At 35.8% G+C, this 21862-nt stretch overlaps 1 protein-coding gene across 2 annotated transcripts in view; it reads left to right on the top strand.

Annotated features, from left to right (window-relative positions):
• The window catches only part of LOC126818763 (cys-loop ligand-gated ion channel), a 40860-nt gene extending 19617 nt beyond the window's left edge, over positions 1–21243 (top strand). The window contains exons 1-8 of one of the 2 annotated variants that reach the window (XM_050546316.2): positions 6394–6824; positions 8527–8658; positions 9430–9621; positions 10119–10376; positions 11520–11675; positions 17799–17984; positions 18757–18804; positions 19168–21243. In XM_050546316.2, the coding sequence (XP_050402273.1) occupies positions 6792–6824; positions 8527–8658; positions 9430–9621; positions 10119–10376; positions 11520–11675; positions 17799–17984; positions 18757–18804; positions 19168–19287 (1125 nt within the window). In that variant the 5' untranslated portion in view covers positions 6394–6791 and the 3' untranslated portion in view covers positions 19288–21243. Of the gene's footprint in view, positions 1–6393; positions 6825–8526; positions 8659–9429; positions 9622–10118; positions 10377–11519; positions 11676–17798; positions 17985–18756; positions 18805–19167 lie in introns of those variants that run through there. The other variant, XM_050546315.2, reaches the window with a different exon arrangement.
• Positions 21244–21862: the final 619 nt, after the last annotated feature.

Below are 21862 nucleotides of genomic sequence, written 5' to 3'. Positions count from 1 at the left end.
CTGTGCTTGCCATGGGCGCTATTTTCCGCAGATACGCCACTGAGCCCAGAACTATTCTGATTTCAAATTTACGTTTGCGATACGAAAATAATATCTGGTGCTCTGATGATGCTACCAATGAAAATATTGAATATCGATTCGATGATTTAAAAATATCTAGCTAGACATCGCTCTTCAGTTGAAATTCTGGACATGCAAAGTACATTAGCTATGTGTACTACATACTACTCAAATAAAAAGTGGTATCAGGTGTTTTAGAAAGAGTGTGCATACCCTGTCTCATGCATTAAACGCGAACCTTTTTATACGCCCACATTTGTTTGTGGACACTATACAGGTCACAATTTTTATTCGAATTGGTGAAACTTGAAATATAGATTTATATCCAAAAGACATCGGTTCCTTTCGATATTGGTATGTATCGGACAATAACCTCGTGAATTATGGCCCCTGAGTGTACGACAAATCACGTATTTAGCTTGAGGATACTCTAGAGGTCACATTTTTATCCGAGTTTGATGAAACTTGAAAGGTTTGTTTATAACCCAAAGATCTCGGTTCCTTTCGATATTCGCGCATATCGGACCGTGATCTCCTGGAGGTTAGCTTGTGGTCCCTCTAGAGGTCACAATTTTTATCCGATTTTAAAAACTGTTTAAATATATCGTTACACCCTATTGGGGGTTGAGTTCGAATTTCGTGAAAATAAGACCGAAACTGTCCGACAAAATGGCCGCTCCTTGTACGCAAATAGTGTTAACGTATGTAATACCAAGGTTGGGGACCCTCTAGAGCAATCTGTTTCACCGAGGTGCCTCTGTATTAGATGACTGATCTTTATCAGCTCAAGTAAGCCTTCTACGGGTGACGTCACACCATTGGTTCTATGGCGCGTTGCTGTGTTAACTGGTCCGGGCAGAATGGTGTCTTTTACTCATTTTGTATACCCATTTACACTAAATAAGAAATATTTTTTTATCTTAATATAATTTAAACACCTTTATATATTTTTTAAATACCTTCAAAAAATGTTTTAGAATTTAATTTTAGAGCTCATTAAGCCGCACCGATATTATCCATCTCAGTGATTGTAGCAGCCTAGCGAATATTCACTTCTGATTAGTGTGCCTCTAGCTAGAGGTCACAAATTTGACGGAACTTAAAATATGTGCTTATATCCCAAAGATCCCGGTTTCTTTCGATATTTTCTTGATTATGGCCCCAGGTTGTACGAAAAAATTTTTTTTTTAACTTGTTCTCTGTCAGTCTTTGAAAATGTGGGCGGATGTCGAAAACACTCGGTATTAGACAGGCAGGAGCGTAACCAGTATTATATTTTTAAGCCTGTATGATCATTATTGGGTCAGTTTAAAAGGTGAATAATATCAAAACATTTCTTTTTTAAAAATGAGGTGGTCCATAAAGGTATTTTATTCTGGCAACTTACAATATTATAAATAAAATACATTTGTACTTAATTTATACAGACATAGTAAATGGTCACTAAGAATCACTTTAATGTTCCCAAAACACATTAACAAGTCTAGGAAATCGTTTGCATTTCCAATTCCATAAGTTTTTTCTTTATCCATGACATCACTTTCTCTGGTTTTTACAATAATACAAAAACAAATTTCCCAGACTAACATAAACAGTTCAGTGTTTTAATCATATTTTTAAGTTGCAGCTGATGTTTAAGCTGATGGTTTACTTTAAATGTCAAATAACATTACACCCATCTCTTAGAATTAAGTGAAACTTAAAAGTCTAGTTTACTTACCATTTCAGTGGAACAATACATTTTCGTTATGTCTTCTTTTAACAGTAGGATATCCAGCTAGCTTTGAAAAAAACCCAACACAACTTACAAGTGAATTTCCCAATGGCTTGTGAGATTTGGTATCAGTTAACATACAATAAAAACTAGCAAAACCCCGACAGCCCATTTAAGATGCATTATGTAGGATTTAGATAAAGAGATGTGCGCTCTTGCTATAGTAGTTCAAAAATAGATAATGAAAAATGAAAATATTAAAAATTTCAATCAAATTACTTCATTCTGCGAAGTTATGAGTGCTGGGGGATGTAGCGTAGTTTTTTTTATTGTCGTAGCAACGGTACTACACAAACTGTCATTCGATGTTCTAGAGAGCTGATTATGGGTTTGTCATGTAAATAAACATCTAAATTATAGTTTATATAAGATTTGAAGCCAAAATGAAGACCTAAAATAGGTAGATTTAGTTCTTAGTCTTAAATATGCATCTTCAGTGTTTAGTCATAAGGCTGTTAGACGTACGAAAATACTATCATATTATTGGCAAAGTATAATAAAATACAATAGTGATCTATTATTGACGCAGTTGTGATTTACTGTTTACTTATTTTCCTACTCTTTTTGTAAAGTTGCTTTGACTCATTTGTGAACTACATGGCGACTCGTTATTGACTCAATCATATCAACCTAGTAGCCAAGCCTACACCAATGCGCTTGAACTCTACGCCTAAAGTGACATTTCTTTTGTAATTTGTTCTACTGCCATGCAGTTAAAGGTTTCCAGATAAATCACTAACTGGGTAATAATGATTTCTTAAACGTCAGGAACGATTTAATAAATTTGAATTTGAATTTTTAATGAATATCAAAATCAGTGGCCTATTCCATATTTGTGGCTTAATCTGTACAACAGTAAACACAATATTGTATAAAGCTTTATTCTTAACAAAACATACAAATGATTCACCTTTTTTTACAGTAGATACCTGTAGATGCAATGCTTTTCTTTGAGGTCAATAAGCTTCCAGTCTTCGTCAAACGGCTGCCAAAAACTTCCACCCGCAATTCATTTAACCGGAAGGACTCACTCTTGACTCACTTAGGAAAAATTCTTCGCACATTATTTAATAACTAGGAAGTGACTAGTTGGCGACTCAGAAGAGTCCGCACAGATTCAATTAACTAAGTCGTAGCTGACCTATTTACCCCCAATAGGAGTCAAAAGACTCGTCTAGCTGAGTATATCCTCATAATTCACCCAAATGGGTAAGTTTTACTCAGTTTTGACCAACTTATTTTTCTCGGTGTATCTTCACCCTGAGCAGCCGATAACGTGGGAATGTTGGATTGACGCCAACCCGATCGCATCTAAATACTGATCACTCAAACAGCCCTATGTCAGGCAAATAAAACCATGATTAGGCTGTTAAAGTAATAAAAAAGTACGTAGATAAAATCATCCATTATTGTAAGATTGTATCGTTTTCAACCTATTATCTAGCCTGTTTTCGATATTCTCGAAATGAAAAGGGAATGAAATGGGGTTTAACTTCCTAATCGGGCTTCCACGATTTAAAATTACTATCCCCCTTTTTGCTCTGGTTTAAAATAAAGTGTTTATTCATATACTGTTATATGTTGGTGTGCCTATATAAAAACCAGAGTTCATTTTGTGTGTTTCACAACATAATAAGCTAGAGAGAGAGAGAGGGAGAGAGAGAGACAGACACACACACACACAAACTAGGTCATTTCGGAACTAACACATGGTGAGAAAACCCACGAGGTTGAACAGGCGACCCCACGCCTCGTCACGCACAACCGGGGAATCGAAACCACGCCAGTTGACTCAATGACAGACCTTGTGATACATTCGCACCCCCCATCCCCCTAAATCAAAGAGATTTGTTTCCTTGAAGCAAAACAGATCGGTCGTTTTAAATATATTACCGTGGTAAAATCTTGTGTTGTATTTGAATATTCACATCAGAATAAATTCGTAATATTGTAATCGACATTTGCATACTAACTTGCACTTCGTCATCTGGATATCGTTTATTTTCCTCCTTTATATAACTAAGATTTATCATACAATTTTTATATGATTTTAAACTTCTAAACTGATTACAAATTACAGTAAAGACAGAAACGATTGAATGTAAATCAGTTTATATACATTCATATTACATTATTATATGTGTTACGTCCCATTTGTGCCAATTTCTAGTTTCCACATATTAGCGATTTAGCTTCTTTAAGTTAAAGCATTTTAGTGCTTTGGATGCTATCACCTGTTGGAACTAATTTTCGATTTGACGCGATTAAACTATACAATAACATTAGCGATTTTGACTTCCAATTTACGAACTGTACAAGTTCCGTTGTGCTTTATTGGATGAGTTTATCGAACTCGTGTAAGGGGTAGACCAGTGCCGCTGTGGTTTAATTTTCGATATTTTTTTTAGGCGATTCTAGATTTATTTTGAACATTATTTACTAGAGCCTTAACGCGGCATTATACTGTTGACGATATTCTTTGAAACTGATGATAAAACCAACCGTTTCTAATACTTATATTAAAATAATTATTAGAAAGAAGTGAGACAATAATGTACCACGTTCCGTTCTTCTTCTCTTTCTTCAATATAAAGAGTATAACGGCTTTTCCTGAACATTATTACTCTTGCCTATTGATCTCCCATTTCTTATGATAATATTTGCAAAATATTTTTACCTGTTTTAGTCAGTTATTTTTAAGTTTCAAAAGTTTTAGATACTACACGCTATGCGAATTAATTTATTATAATTGTCCATTATCTGGTCATTTTTTTTATCACAAAGACACGTTGCGTTGTTATGGGTCACGCTGATTTCCGGTTGAACTTAGTTGAAATATATTCTCGCAATACTTTCATTCTGAACAAATATCTGGTTAATGTACGAATTTCACCGTTATCATTTATTGTTTTCTTTTCTTTTCTGGCAAGTTAATAAAATATTATTCAAACTTACAGAGAAAACAGGAATTAGAATTTAGACCGATTATTAGAATCGATTTTTTTGTAAAAATTATTTTGTTAGCTGTTTATTGGAAAGCTGTAATAATGTCGGGTATATTAGTATACATGTATATTATCTAGTTATCTATTATATTATTCATATTATACAGCTAACAAGTTTTTACTCATATATTGTAGCAGCTCGTATGTACTCGATAATAGCATTTAGCATTAAAGAGACATTCTGTTCAGATTGTTTTAAATTACCTTCTAAAGGCATATGCCATATATGAAATAACATGAAATGAAATGGGGTTTAACGTACTACTGCTCTTCTCCGACTGAACTAATGAGTACGCCACATAGTGTTCTATGGTGAAAATTTTCTATGGGATCGTCACTGCTTTGAAAAGGCTAATCGAGATGGGTTAGTCCTAAAATTTGTGGAATGTGTTTTTCGTCTGTCAAGTTTTTTGGGTTTTTTTCTTTTAAAAATGTGTATGTTTTAAACATTTTTGTAACATCCATAATAACGCAAAGTCACGCAATAATTGTCAATTTCGTCATTAAATTCAAAATGCCAGACAAAATAAATATTATCGTTAGATTTCTTGTAAAACTGGTTATTATGAGGTCCTTTTAAAACAGTTTTTTTTCTGTTGCATCATGAGTTCTGTCACTGAGAAAGTGGCGTGGTTTTGAATCCCCGCTTGTACGTGACAAGGATTAGGATCGCCTGTACAACCGCGTGGGTCTTTTCCGGATCCTCCGTTTCCTCCCACTAAGATCCCTACGCGTAATCGAATTATTGAAATAGAATTGAACCATACGTTAGTCGCGAAATGACCTAGTTCGCTCCGAGTGGACGTTGATGGTTTTACATTTAATACTACCCTTCATTTATAGATCTGTGTACTGTAGGAACCTCTTTTACGAAAACTTTATACAGAAATGCATGTTATTTAAATTTGAATATGAATGCACTTAACGTAATTCTATACGTAAATAAATAATATTTAAAAAAAATAAATAAAAATAAAAAGCGTAATAATTAAACCATTTAATTCCTGGCAAGACTGGTTTTCAGAAGTTATTTACATGTGTATAATTTAACCGTTTGGTTTCTTATACCAAACCGACAAATAAACAAAGAAACAAAACTCTTTTTATTTTTTTTTTAAATGGAAAAAAAAGAAATAATTATATCTAAGTATACTGCTATTACTGCGGCCAAGTCTTTTCCCAAAATGGTTGAGCCTGGGCGTATCCAATGTCAGTTCCTCTTAAACATTGCTTTAGAAATTTTGATACAGATATCAAATACTCCAGCTGAACGATTGATGCAGTTTAATACAAAACGACACCAAGTCATCAAATACCAAAATTTCATGCATGATCTCTAATTAAAATTAAAGATCTCTATGACAGAAAGTTTCTGCGAACAATAGCCATGGCAACAGCCTTACAACCCTCTATACCCAATTGTTGTTATGTGTGTCTATATTTCACTCAATTGTATGTCCCTTTAAATCACTATCAATCAGTGTGCTATATTTATCGGGGGAGGGAGTTTATTAAAACGAATATTGATCAAACACACCACTGGTTCATTCTGTGGCTGGAGTGCCTGTTTTATTTCGGCACCATTTGGGCAACATGTATTGGTTGAGAAATTTCTAACCCAGGAAGTGCGACATCTTCACTGATGCGGATGAATGTCATTATGTGTTAGAGCACCCTTATTGAGGTTTCCGAGAAGGAATACCGATTCTGTTACTTTATTACGCAATTGATACGCTTGATATTTTCGTGTAAATATTGAAAGTTTTCATATTGGAGATTTGAAACGAATTTCTCCTTTCTGTACGTAATAGCCCACTAAAGTTGTTGAATTTTAATTTGGACGTGTCTTTGTTGACTACAATAGTTTCTTAATGGACCTAATAGCCTGTCCTATGTAGCCTTAGAATAGCTTACTTATTAAAGTTGTGTAATTATTAACATTGGTGGTGAAAATGGAGAGATGTTTTAACCCCAAAGAAGATGTGGTAAGTGTCAACATTCAAACAATTTTATTACAACATAACATGTGTGGAGCGGCACTTAACTCAGGTCTTACGCTAACATTTTAATTATACTTAAACCACTTGGAAGTAAGTTATCAAAATCGAAATATATCAACACCTTTTCAACGCAATTCACAGCATGAGGGGCAATTTATAAATGCTTTTTTGTTCTTTTAAACCATTCAGATTTGTTCAACTGAATTTTCTCTGCCCCGTATAGCGCCATACGAGGTGAAATTACATCATTATGTGGACTGCTTCGTCGACGACTCCGTTGGTTATTCAAATTCAGTCGGCCGCTTTTGGGTGACACAGAAACACACAGGAAGGAAAAATGTAGATATTGTCCCCTAAATGAGATGAAGGATTTCAACAACATTTAATATTATTATTGATAGATATATTTATCAGTGATCGATAATGTATCCGACTGGGATCCCGTGTTCGTTAAAAGTCACCATGTGTTTGTCAGATGTAGAGTTGGCGTTGTTTGTACAAAAGAACAATATATTCATTATACATGTGTAGTGATAAAATGTCATTAATATCAAATATCATTATTGCCGATGGACAAATGGATGTATGATAAAGATCAATTAACAGTTTTAGTAATGATAACCATCTCCGTACTCTGTAATCATCCGCTTAATCAAATGTGTTATAAATTAAATATTGACGATCTTTGTGAACAGGTCTGACCTGGTCAAAATGACATTACAATATCCAACATCAGTAACAACAAGAAATGAAATGACATGGGGTTTAACGCCCTACTGTTTTGCTCCGACTGGGCTAATGAAGACGAGGATACGCCATACAGTGTGCTATAAGGGAAATTGTGCCCGGACAGCGGCGCTATGGTCCTACTCTTATATCGAATTCCAACTGCCATAGAATCTTTTACGTGCACGCCAATGTGTACACGGGACCTCGGGTATTCGGATCATCCGAACGACTAGACAGCTGTCCTTGTCAGACCCTCCGTTCCGCACTACTGGCAAGGGGAAACCATGCCGAAAAACCCGATGAACTTTCTCGGCCAACATCGGGAGTGAACCCGCGACCTTCAGGCTAGCGAGCTAGAGTAGTTACAATAACAACAACTGTATTGTATAGATGATGACATGCAGACTTCATCTGGACATTGTCCAAGTGTTGTTTATTAAATATTGACAACGACAGCCTTAAAAGGGCTTTAAAATATACAATGCCTGGTTACACCGACAACTGACAAACAGATTAGGAAACGAAAATTATTTTATTACGTTATACGAAATCCGGCAACAATTGAATAACAATAACATATTATCTAGGGACAGTGATAAAAACTCAAACCCAATTATGAATGCTTCTGCTTGGTTTTCTCCAAGTAACATTAATTAAATATTAACTGTGGATGTAATGGTAAACTTGATATTACAGGTCTAATAGCCCTGCAAACTATTTAATACCCTGTTTGAGGCGGGATATGTTTAAGCTTTATAGAACACCTGATAACACTTACACATTTGGTTCATTATATTGTGTTACATGGCTTTGCCATTAACATTGCATTTTTAATTTTCTGTTGAGCAGTTGGTGACCTTGTTCTGTCTAATAAAAGAATAAAGAATGGATTGCTACGAGGAACCCAGGGTGATGAGTACATTTTTATATGTTTAGATATATATATGTTTACTTCCAGGTGAAAGTTTATATACGGCTAGTATTCTTAAAAATCGGTGAAATTAACACATTAAAGGAGAAATATGCAGCAGATATATTTTATCAAGCAAGATGGCAACTACCACCTGGCCATCAAAAGATTTCACGAATAGTAATATTACTTTTGTTTTGAATTATTTTATAACAAAATACGTTGTTTATATTACCCACACATTTAAAGACAGTATTTATAGGGTAGTTATTTCCAATAAGAGTATGACAAATTTGATATAAATGAAAAGTAGAGACGCCCAATTTTACTAGAAAAATATCGGATTCCCTGCAAAACACCCATGAGGCAAACACTGGGCAAAAATATCAGGGTATCACTAACTGGCAACCCGACGGCTTATTGTTGTCTGCCAGCTTGACTTAGGGTGCTCTTGTTATACAAAATTAAATCAAACGGCTGAAAAAGCCGTTGGCACAAGATAATCCAACAGTTTACTTAGACTTCAATATGTATGGCAAATGGACAGTAAGTGAAGACAGATACATTCTGAAAGTGGGCTCTCCCTCAATCCAGTTACATGATAAATATGGCTTCTATCTTATATCTTGGGTATTTCATCGCGAATACAATGTTTAGAGAGGGAAATTTAAGGCAAATTGTTTCATACATTAATTAGTTTGAATATGTTTTTAGTCCAAATATATCATGAAATCACGCAGTTTGTACGCGGGAAGGCATCTTTAAACAGATAAAGCATTTTCAAGTCGTGAATGTTGCGGATTTCAACTATACTTTTTGTCGGGAACAATCAAAGGTCAACGCATTCCGCATAATATTTTTTAAAAATAACATTTAATCTAGATAGAGTAGTAAACAACTGGTGTCTAAAGAACTGATTGTTTTATTTTTCCCCATGCGTTCTCGTTTCAGGCTGATTACAATAAAGATTCAGTCTGGCATCCACAGTTGTATATAGAGAATGTATTAGGTGATGCTAAGGAAGATGTGTGGAGATATGCTGAAACTAACTCAGATGGTAAAATATCAGTGTTTGAATGTCGGAGAGTTAAAGGCGTTTTTATAGAAAATCTGGAATTACAACATTTTCCATTCGATACACAGGTAAGTCATCTAGGCAATCTAGTGTGATTCTGTTGTACATCTGCCTCTTGGTGAACAGACTCTGTTGTACTACCCGTCTCTTGGTGAACAGATTCTGTTGTACCCCACGTCGCTTGGTGAACATACTCTATTGTACCCCCACGTCGCTTGGTGAATATACTATGTTGTACTCCCTGTCTTGGTGAAGAGATTCTGTTGTACATCAGTCTCTTGGTGAACAGACTCTGTTGTGCTTTCGGTCTCTTGGTGAACAGATTATGTTGTTCTGTCTCTTGATGAACAGTCTCTGCTGTACGTTCGGTCGCTTGGTGAACAGATTATGTTGTACATCTGTCTCTTGGTGAACAGTATCTATTGTACTTTCGGTCGCTTGGATAACTTCGTGTCTCTTGGTGTACAATGTCTATTGTACCTTCTGTCTCTCGGGTACAATTTCAAAAGTAAAATGGTGAATGACATTTAAAACAATATCTTCATTCATATTACTTCTCTTGCAGGAGCTATCACTGACGATATCCTCGGAGTTATCAGAACTAGAAGTAGATTTAGTGGAGGAAACCGAGGAACTCAGCAGTGTTAATAAACAGAGTTTTGTCGATGAACAGGAATGGCGGTTATATGAACACGTCGAGATGTTTCCGAAGGTGTCTACTAAAGAATACACCAGTTCTAGAGATCGTCATCCTACCATGTTAGTTATGTGTCATGCTGCGAGAAGACCTGGATTTTTTATCTGGAATATTTTTCTTATTATGGTAAGAAACACATTAGTAATGTATAAAACAGATCTTCCGCATAAGGAAATGAAATGAAATGGGGTTTACCGTCCTATTGTTCTGCTCCGACTATGGGATAATGAAGACGGGCATACGCCATACAATGTGCGCTATGCCCTACTCTTATATCTAATTCCAACTGACAAGGGATATTTTACTTGCGCGCCAATGTGTACACAGGACCTCGGTTTCTCGTGCCATCCGAACGACTAGACAGTTTTCCTTGTCAGGACATCCGCCCTGCACCACTGACAAGGGAAAACCACGCCGGAAAATCCCGATGAACTTTCTCGGCCAACACCGGTATTGATTCCTCCGGCTCCGCATAACGGAAATGAAATGAAATGGGGTTTAACGTCCTACAGTGATATACATAAACTATATACTCACAGCGTAAAACTATATTTCAGCACCAACCGGGCTAATGAAAACCAGCATACGCAGTTTAGTGTGCTGTGTTGATATTCTAACCGTCAGGAGTCCTCCTCTTTAGGATGGGATTGGGGAAGAGATAATGATAGAACCAAAAGCACAATACTCGAGCTGGAAGGGCGTTACCACCTATGTATGTTGATGTCATTTCAGAGGCGAATACTAATTTATTTAAAAGCACCTTGATGACTCGTGCAGCTTTCAGCTTGAAATTATTCAGAATGTGATCCTAGTAGACCCCCTGTTACGGAAAAAAAGCTATGCTATGTAAAGTTATAATGATGGAAAATATATATATGGGATAGTGTGTAAAAATATCGGATTTGTAACGAGATGTTTTTCAATTAGTAATAATAAATATGTGCCTGGGGTCAAAAAACGCCAATTGACATTAGCAAGATTAATATAATATTTCACATACACAATATGGACAAAAGCTGTTCATACGAGAATTTGGAGGGTTTACTTTCGAATCGCAATTTCATCCCATTGGTGTCTTTTTTTATGATGTGTCTATACCATGTGGAACATAACATACTTATTGAAGAACAATTACTGATATGCGACGCTTTGAAACGTCGCCCGAATAAATCAGTAATTGGACTTCCAGTGACTAAATGCCTCTAAAAGATTAATAGTTATATTCAATTATCGCACACGTTTATTATTTTTCATTAATTACTTTTTCAGTTATTAATCACTTTGTTATCATTTGCAACGTTTGCTGTGAGTACTGATTTAACCCAAAATCGATTGCAGTTGTCTTTCACACTCATGTTGACGGGTGTCGCTTTTAAATTTGTAGTCAACCAATCCTTACCCAGGATTTCCTATCTCACCTATTTAGTAAGTATAAAAATGTTTTGTCACTAAATATATATTAACAATCACTGATGTAATTCGCTGGTTTATTTTTGGTCCACGATCAGCCATGAAAGAAGCGTCATGTAATCTCCCCGATCCCATAGCTTTTTTAAAGATGTGTTTTGCATAATGTCGCTGTTCTTATGAAGCCGTGTTACATTTTACGTAAACCACAAATTGACACACCCAATTAACACACTCTGATGTACAACACCAATCATTTTAGAAGCACCCATTGGTCAGAAGATACCAAAGTTAAAGGTCCTGGGGGAAAACAGTTTAGAAATATGTTAGATCCTAAATATGTTAATTGTAATGGAATCAGAGAATATTAAGCCTATATATTTCTAAATCATCATCTGACATTCGTTAGCTTGCCTTATATTTATGATTAGAATGGATCTTAAGTCTATACTGAGATCGGAACTGTAACTGCACGCATATCCGTGTCCGAAATAAATACAAAGAAAAGCCTTTAAAATTTAGAAATTAGGAGGTAAAATGAAATGAAATGATATGGGGTTTAACGACTTGCTTTTTTGCACCAGTAAGTGTGCCTACTTTTATTTCGATTTTCACCTGTCACGGGATTATTACCCTTGCTGCCAATGAAATACCGTCCCATTTTGGTTCCTTTCGATATTCGCGCATAATCGTACCATAACTTCTTGAATTATGGCACTTGATTGTACGAAAAATCACGTTTTTAGCTTGTGGTTCTTCTGGAGGTCACAATTTTGATCCGATTTTAAAAACCGTGTGAATATATCACCGTTACACCCTGATAATGGTTGAGTTCGAATTTGTGAAAATCGAACAAAAACAGCCGAACAAAATGAAAATCGGACCAAAACTGCCTGACAAAATGGCGGCTCCTTGTACGCAAATAGTAAAAAAGTATGTCATACCAAGGTTGTGGACCCTCTAGAAGTCACAATTGTTATCCGATTTTGATGAAACTTAAAATATATGTTTATGTCCCAAAAGATCTTGGTTTCTTTCGCTATTTGCACTTATCAGACTGTAACTTCCAAGATTACGGCCCCTGCTTTTTAGTTTGTGGGTTCTCTAGAGGTCACAATTTTTTTGTCCAATTTGAAAACAAAACGTTTAAATATATCACTGTTCCACAATAATGAAGGAGAAAATCGAAACGAACTACCCGACAAAATGGCGACTCGTTGTACGTAAAGTGTGTAAAAGTACGAAGGTTGTGGACCCTGTATAGGTCACAATGTTTATCCGGTTTTGATGAAACTTAAAATATATCTTTATATCCCAAAGATCTCAGCCCCTTTCGATATTTGCGCATTTCAGACCATAACTTTCTGGATTATGGCTCCTAATTGTACGAAAAATCGCTTTTGTTTTTGGCTTGTTCTCTATCCATCTTTTGCAAAATGTGGGCCTATCTTGCCTGGCAATCACTGGTTAAAAATTCTGTTCAAGCTTAAATTTCCAAAAATACATTTTTAAACATTTATATTCATTAGTCTCTCAGAGAGTTTGCGTATTTTCTTTTGGGCGTCAATATATTACCAGTCGGCGTCTTGTTGATTCATTTAAAACAATAATCCTTTAGACATGGAATATAAAATAATGCAACATAAAGATTTTTTGTGATATCGGTGCCATAATTTCCATAATATGTGCAAGCCACATATATATTAATCTTGATGATTTATTTAAAACAAATATAGACGTGTCTATGAACATTACTTTGTGATATTGGGATCATAATTCCATTAAAAAAATAACTATATAATATTGTCGTCGTCATGGTGATTAAACCTAACAAATTGACAATTATATATAGACGTGTCATCATAGTTATACCTATTCTTACTAATATTGGTTTCACAGACGAGGTGACAACTTAGAAAGGTGACAATAAAACATAATATATTACAGCAAGATATCAATAGTAATTTAAGTATCCATTTGTTCATCGATCCGTCTGTAGTTTCTGAAAATTGTTTTCAAACTTATAATGGAGTTTTTATTATGATTGTGCATGTTTTGTTCATTCTTCTGGGAACTGGGTAAATTGAAAACGTAGACTACCAATTTAAAGGATATCAGAAAAGAAGTATATAAGATGACAACCTCATAGTTTATAGATTGATTCTGTCATTTATTGTGCAATTAAAATTTTGATTGGCCTCGGCCTTAAAGCCTGTTTTTCACTAGGCGAATTTTTGCGCGCGAAGCGAATTTTTTCGAGTACATGCATGCGCAGTATAATTTCAGGCGGCGCCACACTTTTCGTTGGCTCTTTTCTCTGCGAAAAAGTGAGTACGACCAGTTTCTACTTTCCAACCGCGAAAAAAGGAGCAAGTCAATCAGAATTCCGTAAACTCTCACGGAATCTTACCTTTAACAAGAGTAAATATCTCAGATTAAAAGCAGTAGCCATTGTGGAAGTTCAGGAAGGAAACCTTTCGCGCCAATTCTGTTCTGAAACAAAGAATGATCGAAACAATCGCTTGTGTAGTGGAAAATACAAGCGCGATTGCTCGAAATCTTTCGCGGCGAAAAAATTCGCCTTGTGGAAAACAGGCTTTACGCACTCCGTCAGCTGTTTAAGAGTTATACATAGATCGCTGACACCAAAACGTGTAAACATCGTCGTATTGGTAAGGTAGCCAGCTAACATTAACTTGGCAGTGAAATGTTCCTCGAGACTGGCAAAGAAAGCCGTTCCCGGCATTGGGAAGAGTCGAAAACTTGGGTTAATTGTACAGACTTTAGATATATGAAAGTCCCTAGCCTAACCAGTCTTGAGTTATGCGTGTCATGAAAACTGTTTAGCTCAAATTCATGCCCCCCCCCCCACATTAAAATGCTGGAATCGACAACAGTGCAAATAATCTGACGATAAGCGTTTGCCCCGAGGTTACCTTTTATTAAGTAATTGCTTTATTTTGTTATACTGAAGTAGAATAACTGATGGTTAGTGTACGGAAACACTTTTAATTTATTTTGAAAGTCCACACAACAATATCCTCGTAATGCTGCAAGTCTATAAATATTTCTATCGTATCCAAGTAACGGTTATAAAAAGATCTAATTTCTAAACGATCGAAATGTTGAGTGTTTTCTCATGTGAATTTGAACATAAAACTACGTTAATGATGGCGGCGGTGACAATTATAGGGTTAATAGAACCATGGATAATATTTGTGATATTTTGTGAAAAAAGACGAGTTGTGTTAATTCCCTAGATAGGGGGTTAGTTTAGCCGCTAATAGCTTGATCAATAATATAACAGCTAAATAATACACCGATAAAACCCACGTCTATAATTCTATCAGACTTCATACAATAATATTGATTGTTACATAAGTTATTCATGTCATGAGACCGTTATTATTCTATAGCGAATTAAAGTTTATATAGTATACACAACTATAATAGAATACCCTATAAGTTCGGACTGGGGAACCACAGTGGTTAAGTGAGTAAGACGCTGGCTTGCTAGCCTGGATGTCACGACTTCGCTCCCTGTGTTGGCCGAGAAAGTTCATTGGGATTTTACAGCCTGGTTTTCCCCTGTCAGTGATGCAGAATGGAGGAGGGCCTGACAAGGTCTAGTCGTTCGGATGGGACGAATAACCGAGGTCCCGTGTACACATTGGCGTGCACGTAAAAGATCCCTTAACAGTTGCAATTCGATATAATAGTAGGTCGTAGCGCCACTGTCCGGGCAACTGTGTGGCGTACGCCCGTCTTCATTAGCCCAGTCGGATCAGAACAGTAGGACGTTAAATCCCATTTTCATTTCATTGTTTTATGTTCGGACTTTGGTCACTATTAGAGAACGTTACGTAATGTTAGCTTTTGATTGCCATTATCCACTGAACGCAGATACGGTCTGTTTTCATAGAAGGTGACGATGACTGCTTTACAAATTGTGAAATATCGTTGTTTTCCATTTGTGCCCGCATTTATTAAATTATATATTCTCCGTTAGAATAGTCTGCCAGAAATAGGTTCATCACTCGCCCAGATCAACAGTTCTCAGTTGAATGCAAATAAGCCCACGACAATCAATACAATTGGCGGTGATATTGTTCCAATAATTACACTGTTATGTAAACAAAATGGTGAAGGACAAAAACGAGTACCAATGGGCAACCAAACTAACTAATGAACTAGAAATACAAGATAACACAAACAACAAAACAAAACGTAAGCCAAGGGTAATTTTACCCGCATGCCAGTATGAGTATAAATGAAATGAAATAAAATGTGTATTGTCCTACTGTTCTACTCCGCCTGGGCCGCACCGACTGGGCTAATCAAGACGGTAAATAGAATAACACTTTTAGCTATACTGTAAGAAATCTGTCTTATTACATGAATATTTGATACGTAACAAAACATATTTGTATGAATTCAAATTTTTTTTGTGGTTTTGGTAGAATTTCTGTCCTTTTACAAGGAACATGTTACCTTATTTTACCACCAAAAGTCTATATTTATACGTGAACCCGTCACATGACATCTCTTACACATGCGGACCCATTAACAAGTAAATGATAGAAGTGTAAATACCAGGGGAATAAATTGAATATCGGTGACCTATTTTTGTATACAGTAGAATCTGCATTAAGCAGCCACCCAAGGGAATTTTCACAACTGACCGCTTAACGGGAGTGGCCTCTTAATAAAATCTCATTGCTTTTTGTGCTGACATAAATATTAAATTAAATATTAAATTAAATATTACGCTTGGAAGCGGTAAATTTGGCCGTCGCTGAATCTTGCGCCGAACGAAAATTCTTTACTCGGACATAACTTAACGGGAGTGGCCTTTTAATAAAATCTTGGTGCTTTTTGTGCTGACATAAATTAAATATTTTGAAATATCAAATACGTATCTTATACAATGAAATAAATTGCGTAGAATAGAAATGAAACTTCTTGTAATAAGCTCACCGAGGCCCATTTCGTTTTTATTCTTTGTATTGGTTTATAAAGTAAACTATTCCTGAATATAATCTGTATACAAACATAAGCAGGGGCGGATCCAGGAATTTTTGCAGGAGGGGGTTTGCCAGGTTCCTGAGACAATGTACCCCCCCCCCTCCCGCATGTTCTCTATGGTCATTTTGGCGTATATACATACACATTGAGCTTTTTAAACAGAGAAATTCAACACCTCGTTTGATGTAAATTTTTATTATGAATTAATACAATGACTTTGTCATTCAATTTCAAGGATGCAAAGCATTAATTGTGATACTACATGATGTCTATATCATTATCTCGTGCTTTGAGTGCCCATGCTGTCCCACATCTGACGATAAATGATAAAGTACACGGCCGAGAAACCTTTCTCATAAAAAGTACTGATTTACAAAAACTTTTATGTAGCTGAGCAGGGGGATCCGCCCCTGATAAGATGCATATACTTTGCTCATTTTCCCTGATAGTATTAATATGTTTTTGCTGTTTCTCCCTTTCCAAAAGCTTGGAACTGACGCAGCAAACAAAACATAGAACGAAATGACGTATCAAACAAAACATAGAGCAAAATGACATAGTATTCAAAAGAGAGAACAAAATGCCGTATCAAACAAAACATAGAACAAAATGACGTATCAAACAAAACAGGGAACAAAATGACATATTAAAACAAACAAAATAAGATATTAAAGGAAACAGAGAAAGAAAATGAGATACTAACCAAAACATAGAACACAATGGGATATTAAACAAGACGTAGAGTACAGCATGATATATTAAACAAAACATAGAATAAATGGGATATTAAACAAAACATAGAGAACGACATGAGATATTCAACAAAACATAGAACACAATGGGATATTAAACAAGACGTAGAGCACAGCATGATATATTAAACACAACATAGAACACAAAGGGATATTAAACAAGACGTAGAGAACAACATGAGATATTCAACAAAAATAGACAAACATGGCATACAACTCAAAGCATGAGCTATTAAACAAAACATAGAACAACATGACATACAACACAAAGTATGAAGCATGAACTGCTAACATTAGATATAGTATTAACCAAGTTGTATATGTATCAACTATTAGTATCTACCTTTTACATGTGTAATTTCAGGATAAGTATATCTTGTCATCTATGGTGTACATATGTGTAGTGTGTATCTGGCATTCAGTAATAGGACGATTACATGCGGCACATATGGACAAATTGGCTCGAGATCTGGACCTCAAGGCTCTGTTGTGCTTCCTTACCACCTACGTTCTCGCTCACTTTATATTCGGTACTTGGATTTACCAAAAGGTAAGTCGAATCGACGAAATACATTACTTTTCGTATCCAAACCGCTAATTCACAAACTATTTGCTAACGCGCCCTAAAATGAATAGTTAGCCCCAGGTTTTAATTAGTTACATGGTATAAACCATTGTCCCTCACTCGTCTCCAGGTAAGATCGAGGGCTTGTCTAAAATTCAGGTGAACGTATAGTGTTATACAAATTACCCAGAAACAACATGCGTAATAGAATTCCATATCTAATTTGGCTTCACATTGTGGAAGACAACAGAGCTAAAACACAACTCTTAATTCCTTCTTCTTCAGAGAGATCTCGTTGAAGATTTAATGAGAAATTGTACGAGGGCTGGCTAAAAAGTTCTAAGCCTGTCATTGAAAGACCCGTACAAAGTCTGTGGTTACCATTTATATTTCCACACAGTCCCCTTCGAGGTGTACATAATTTTGCTATCCCAACGATGCTGCAAGGTCTGGATACCGGTCAGGAAGACATTTGTTTCAGCCATCCTAAAAACGTCGTTTACAGTTGACATGGCGTCATCATTACTAAGAAAATGGCGACCAACTAATTACTTTTTCAGTTTGTTTCAACTCAATTGATCTATCCGTTTCATGCTTAGAACGTTTCAGCCAACCCTCACTGGAACTTAAAATAATAGGTAAAGGAAGTAGACATGATCATACTATTTTCAAAACGTGTAATATACGTGCCCCTATAACATAGAATAAGTTTTAGAATATGATGATGTAGTAGTATGTGGTGTTTTGTATTTTGTAGTCATGGGGTAGAAGGAGATTGATGAAGAGAAAGGATGAAATGTTTAAGGTTTGATATTAATTCTAATTGAAATTCGCAAAAAGGAGAGGAATTCTAAAATTACTAAACATCGTCTTAATTTTCACCTGATAAACCTACCTAAATACTTAAGAGAAACATCTTTAAAATGGACATAGACATCTGAACAAATTTCATTCAATTTACAATAATTTTGTCTTTCACTTACCAGTCTTAACCCAGTTTATATCTCCTCTCAACGCAATCTGTTTTGATATACCCGCACATCACATCTTGTTCCATACATTAACGTTACCCATAGCTCTAATTGGCAAACCAGACATATTAACGCCCGTTTCATCTGTTTCGTCCTTAATAATCGGGATATACAGTTATACGTTTATATATTTACAGGAGAAATTAGAGGCTATTATCCAAGCTATAGGTAAGAAAGATTCCATGTTGAAAAAGAGGAGACAAAGCATTAGAAAACCAACCAGCTCAATTATAAAGAAATCCTTCGAATCCGTTTAGAGCTGTATCTAGTTAATGTGGGCTATGTGGGAACCATTTAATATGCAACAGACTGAAGCAGAACGCTTTATTGGTGATTCTGTGATGACCACCAAATGAAAAGGAAAACTATATAAGACATCTATTTGTGATAAACTTTAGTCTTTATGTCTTCAGACTAAAAATTCCAAATAATCTGTCAGCGCAGAACTTTAACTTGAATTTCTGTCTACAACAAGAATAATCCAAGTAAAGTTCACTGTAAATCTTTACTGAAGTTAGTAGGACTCTTGCTAGAAACTTTTATCTTCCATGTTCCCAGATTAACAGTGACAGCTGGGAACGTATCAATATTTAGGTTGCAGTAATTTTTAAAATTAAACATACATTATTGCAAGAGCTAAATCTGCCTATTTCAGGTCTTTCTTTAGGCCTGAAATGTTATCTAAATTATTAATTAGACATTAATTAACTTATCCAGACAATAATCAACTATCGATGTCATCGCTAGCCTGTGATATTTAATGGATTAGGATCCGTTTTGAAGCTCAACTTTCATTCATGATTTAATCATGAAATGGATAATCGAGACTATGTCTGTTTAGTAATGATGGTCGAATGGCTAAATTCTCGGTTCAGAGTGGATCAATTTGACTAAAAGTTCAGCAAATTGCCTTTACTATATCTAGTTTTAACTATTATAGTGAGAACTGTCGGCTCTTTATCTAATCTCCCATAATATATCTTTACCTGAATGAGAAAATTTACGATTAGCTTGAATAATAATGCTAAAACTTTAGCTTTGGCATTTTAAAATGTTCCTTTACTAACACCCTGGACATGTTTATATATATTTATTGTAATCTTTGTTGATATTATATTCCAATACACTACCTTTAGAAAGTGCTTTCAGATAATTTCTTTTGCTATGGAATTAATGATTCTAAAATATCTTATTCGCGTTTTTAAATATTCAGGTTTTTTATGCACACAGATGTTATATGATTTTATCTAAAATGTATATATGTGAACATTACCATTATTTTATAGCCATTTTATGCATTTATACAATTGATTTGCATAAATATTGCATTATATTACATAATGCACATGTAATTATATTCTATTTGATAAAACTAGAAAACGTCAGGTAGAAAACAGTTTCATATTTTTTTTTGTACCAGGTCATGTCTGCGTGAAGAGGGTAAGCAGAAAATAGCAGGGGTGGGGGCAACGAATGCGCTTTAGATTATAAGGTCTGTCGAATCAAGTGGCGTGGTTTCGGTCACCAGCTTGTATGGTAGCCTCTCCATCCTAAAATTAAACAATATACTAGTCTCAGGTGACTTACTTTGTGTCGATGCAGCCGCAGTGGCTTAGCGAGTAAGACGTTGGCTCGCTAACCTGGCGGTCCCGTGTTCAATCTGGTATTGACCGAGAAAGTTCATTGGGATTTTCCGGCATAGTTCTCCGAGGAACAACACATAGTCGTGCGTATGGAACATAAGAACTGAGGTCCCGTGTACACATTGTCGTGCACGTAAAAGGTCCCTTGGCAACTGGAATTCGGTATAAGAACAGGCCGTAGCGCCGCTGTCCGAGCAAAATTTCGCTCATAGCACACTGTATGGTGATGACCGTCTTCACTAGCCCAGCCGGGACAGAACAGTGGGGCGTTAAACCCTATTTCATTTCATTTATGTTATCTGTTATTGTTTTACTTTTGTATTTATCTCATTTCAATTCTGTTTGTGTGGAATGGACGTTAAACTCTCTTTTGCCCCCCACCCCACCCCAACACACACATCTTGTCACATTAACAATTCGCCCGTAGTTAAAAAAAAATGTGATGCTATAATTTTGTTTTCTTTTCGAATTGTATTTATCAGTTATCTCGTATATTTTAAATCCTAGCTGTTATGGTTTTGTATTATATAATTTACGCGCATATTGTATAAAAAAACCGTATTAAATAATAGAGCGAAAATGTTTTGCGTTGTGCAGCGTTTTATCTTTAAGGGACGTGTGTAATAATTATATTGATCCAAGTATAGACAAATATACTGTTCAGAATAAAGCACCACCAAGTCGCCGATTTACCTCCAGTTTAACATATATCTGGGATGAACCCTAATATTGTATGTATATATGATTTCTCAAATCAAAATTGAAACCATGCCTGTTATTAGAAGAAAATAAGACTACTTCCACGCAAATCTAATACCCCTACCATCGCCTCTACGGGGAGTCAAGGTGGGGCAATGAGTTAGACCTTCACTCGCTAACCCGGAGGTTCCGTGTTCGATCCCTGTGTTTACCGAGAATGTTGTTTCCCGGTATGGTTCCCCTTTGTCAGTGGTGTAGAATGGAGGTTCTGGCAAGGGACAACGTATATTCTTTCAGATGGTACGAAAAACTGAAGCCCGTGTACACATTGGCTTGCACGTAAAAGAACCCTTGAAAGTTGAAATACGATATAAGAGTAGGCCGAAGTGCTGCTGTCCGGGCAAAAATTACTCTACGGCCTGTCTTCATTATACAACTGTTGGTGCACAACAGTGGGACGTTAAACCCAATTTCGTTTAAATTTATGCCG

This window comes from Patella vulgata, chromosome 4 (genome assembly GCF_932274485.2).
Source record: "Patella vulgata chromosome 4, xgPatVulg1.2, whole genome shotgun sequence".
Taxonomy (NCBI): domain Eukaryota; kingdom Metazoa; phylum Mollusca; class Gastropoda; family Patellidae; genus Patella; species Patella vulgata.
Note: the sequence above shows the minus strand (reverse complement) of the source record. Positions and strands in the feature narration are given on the sequence as shown.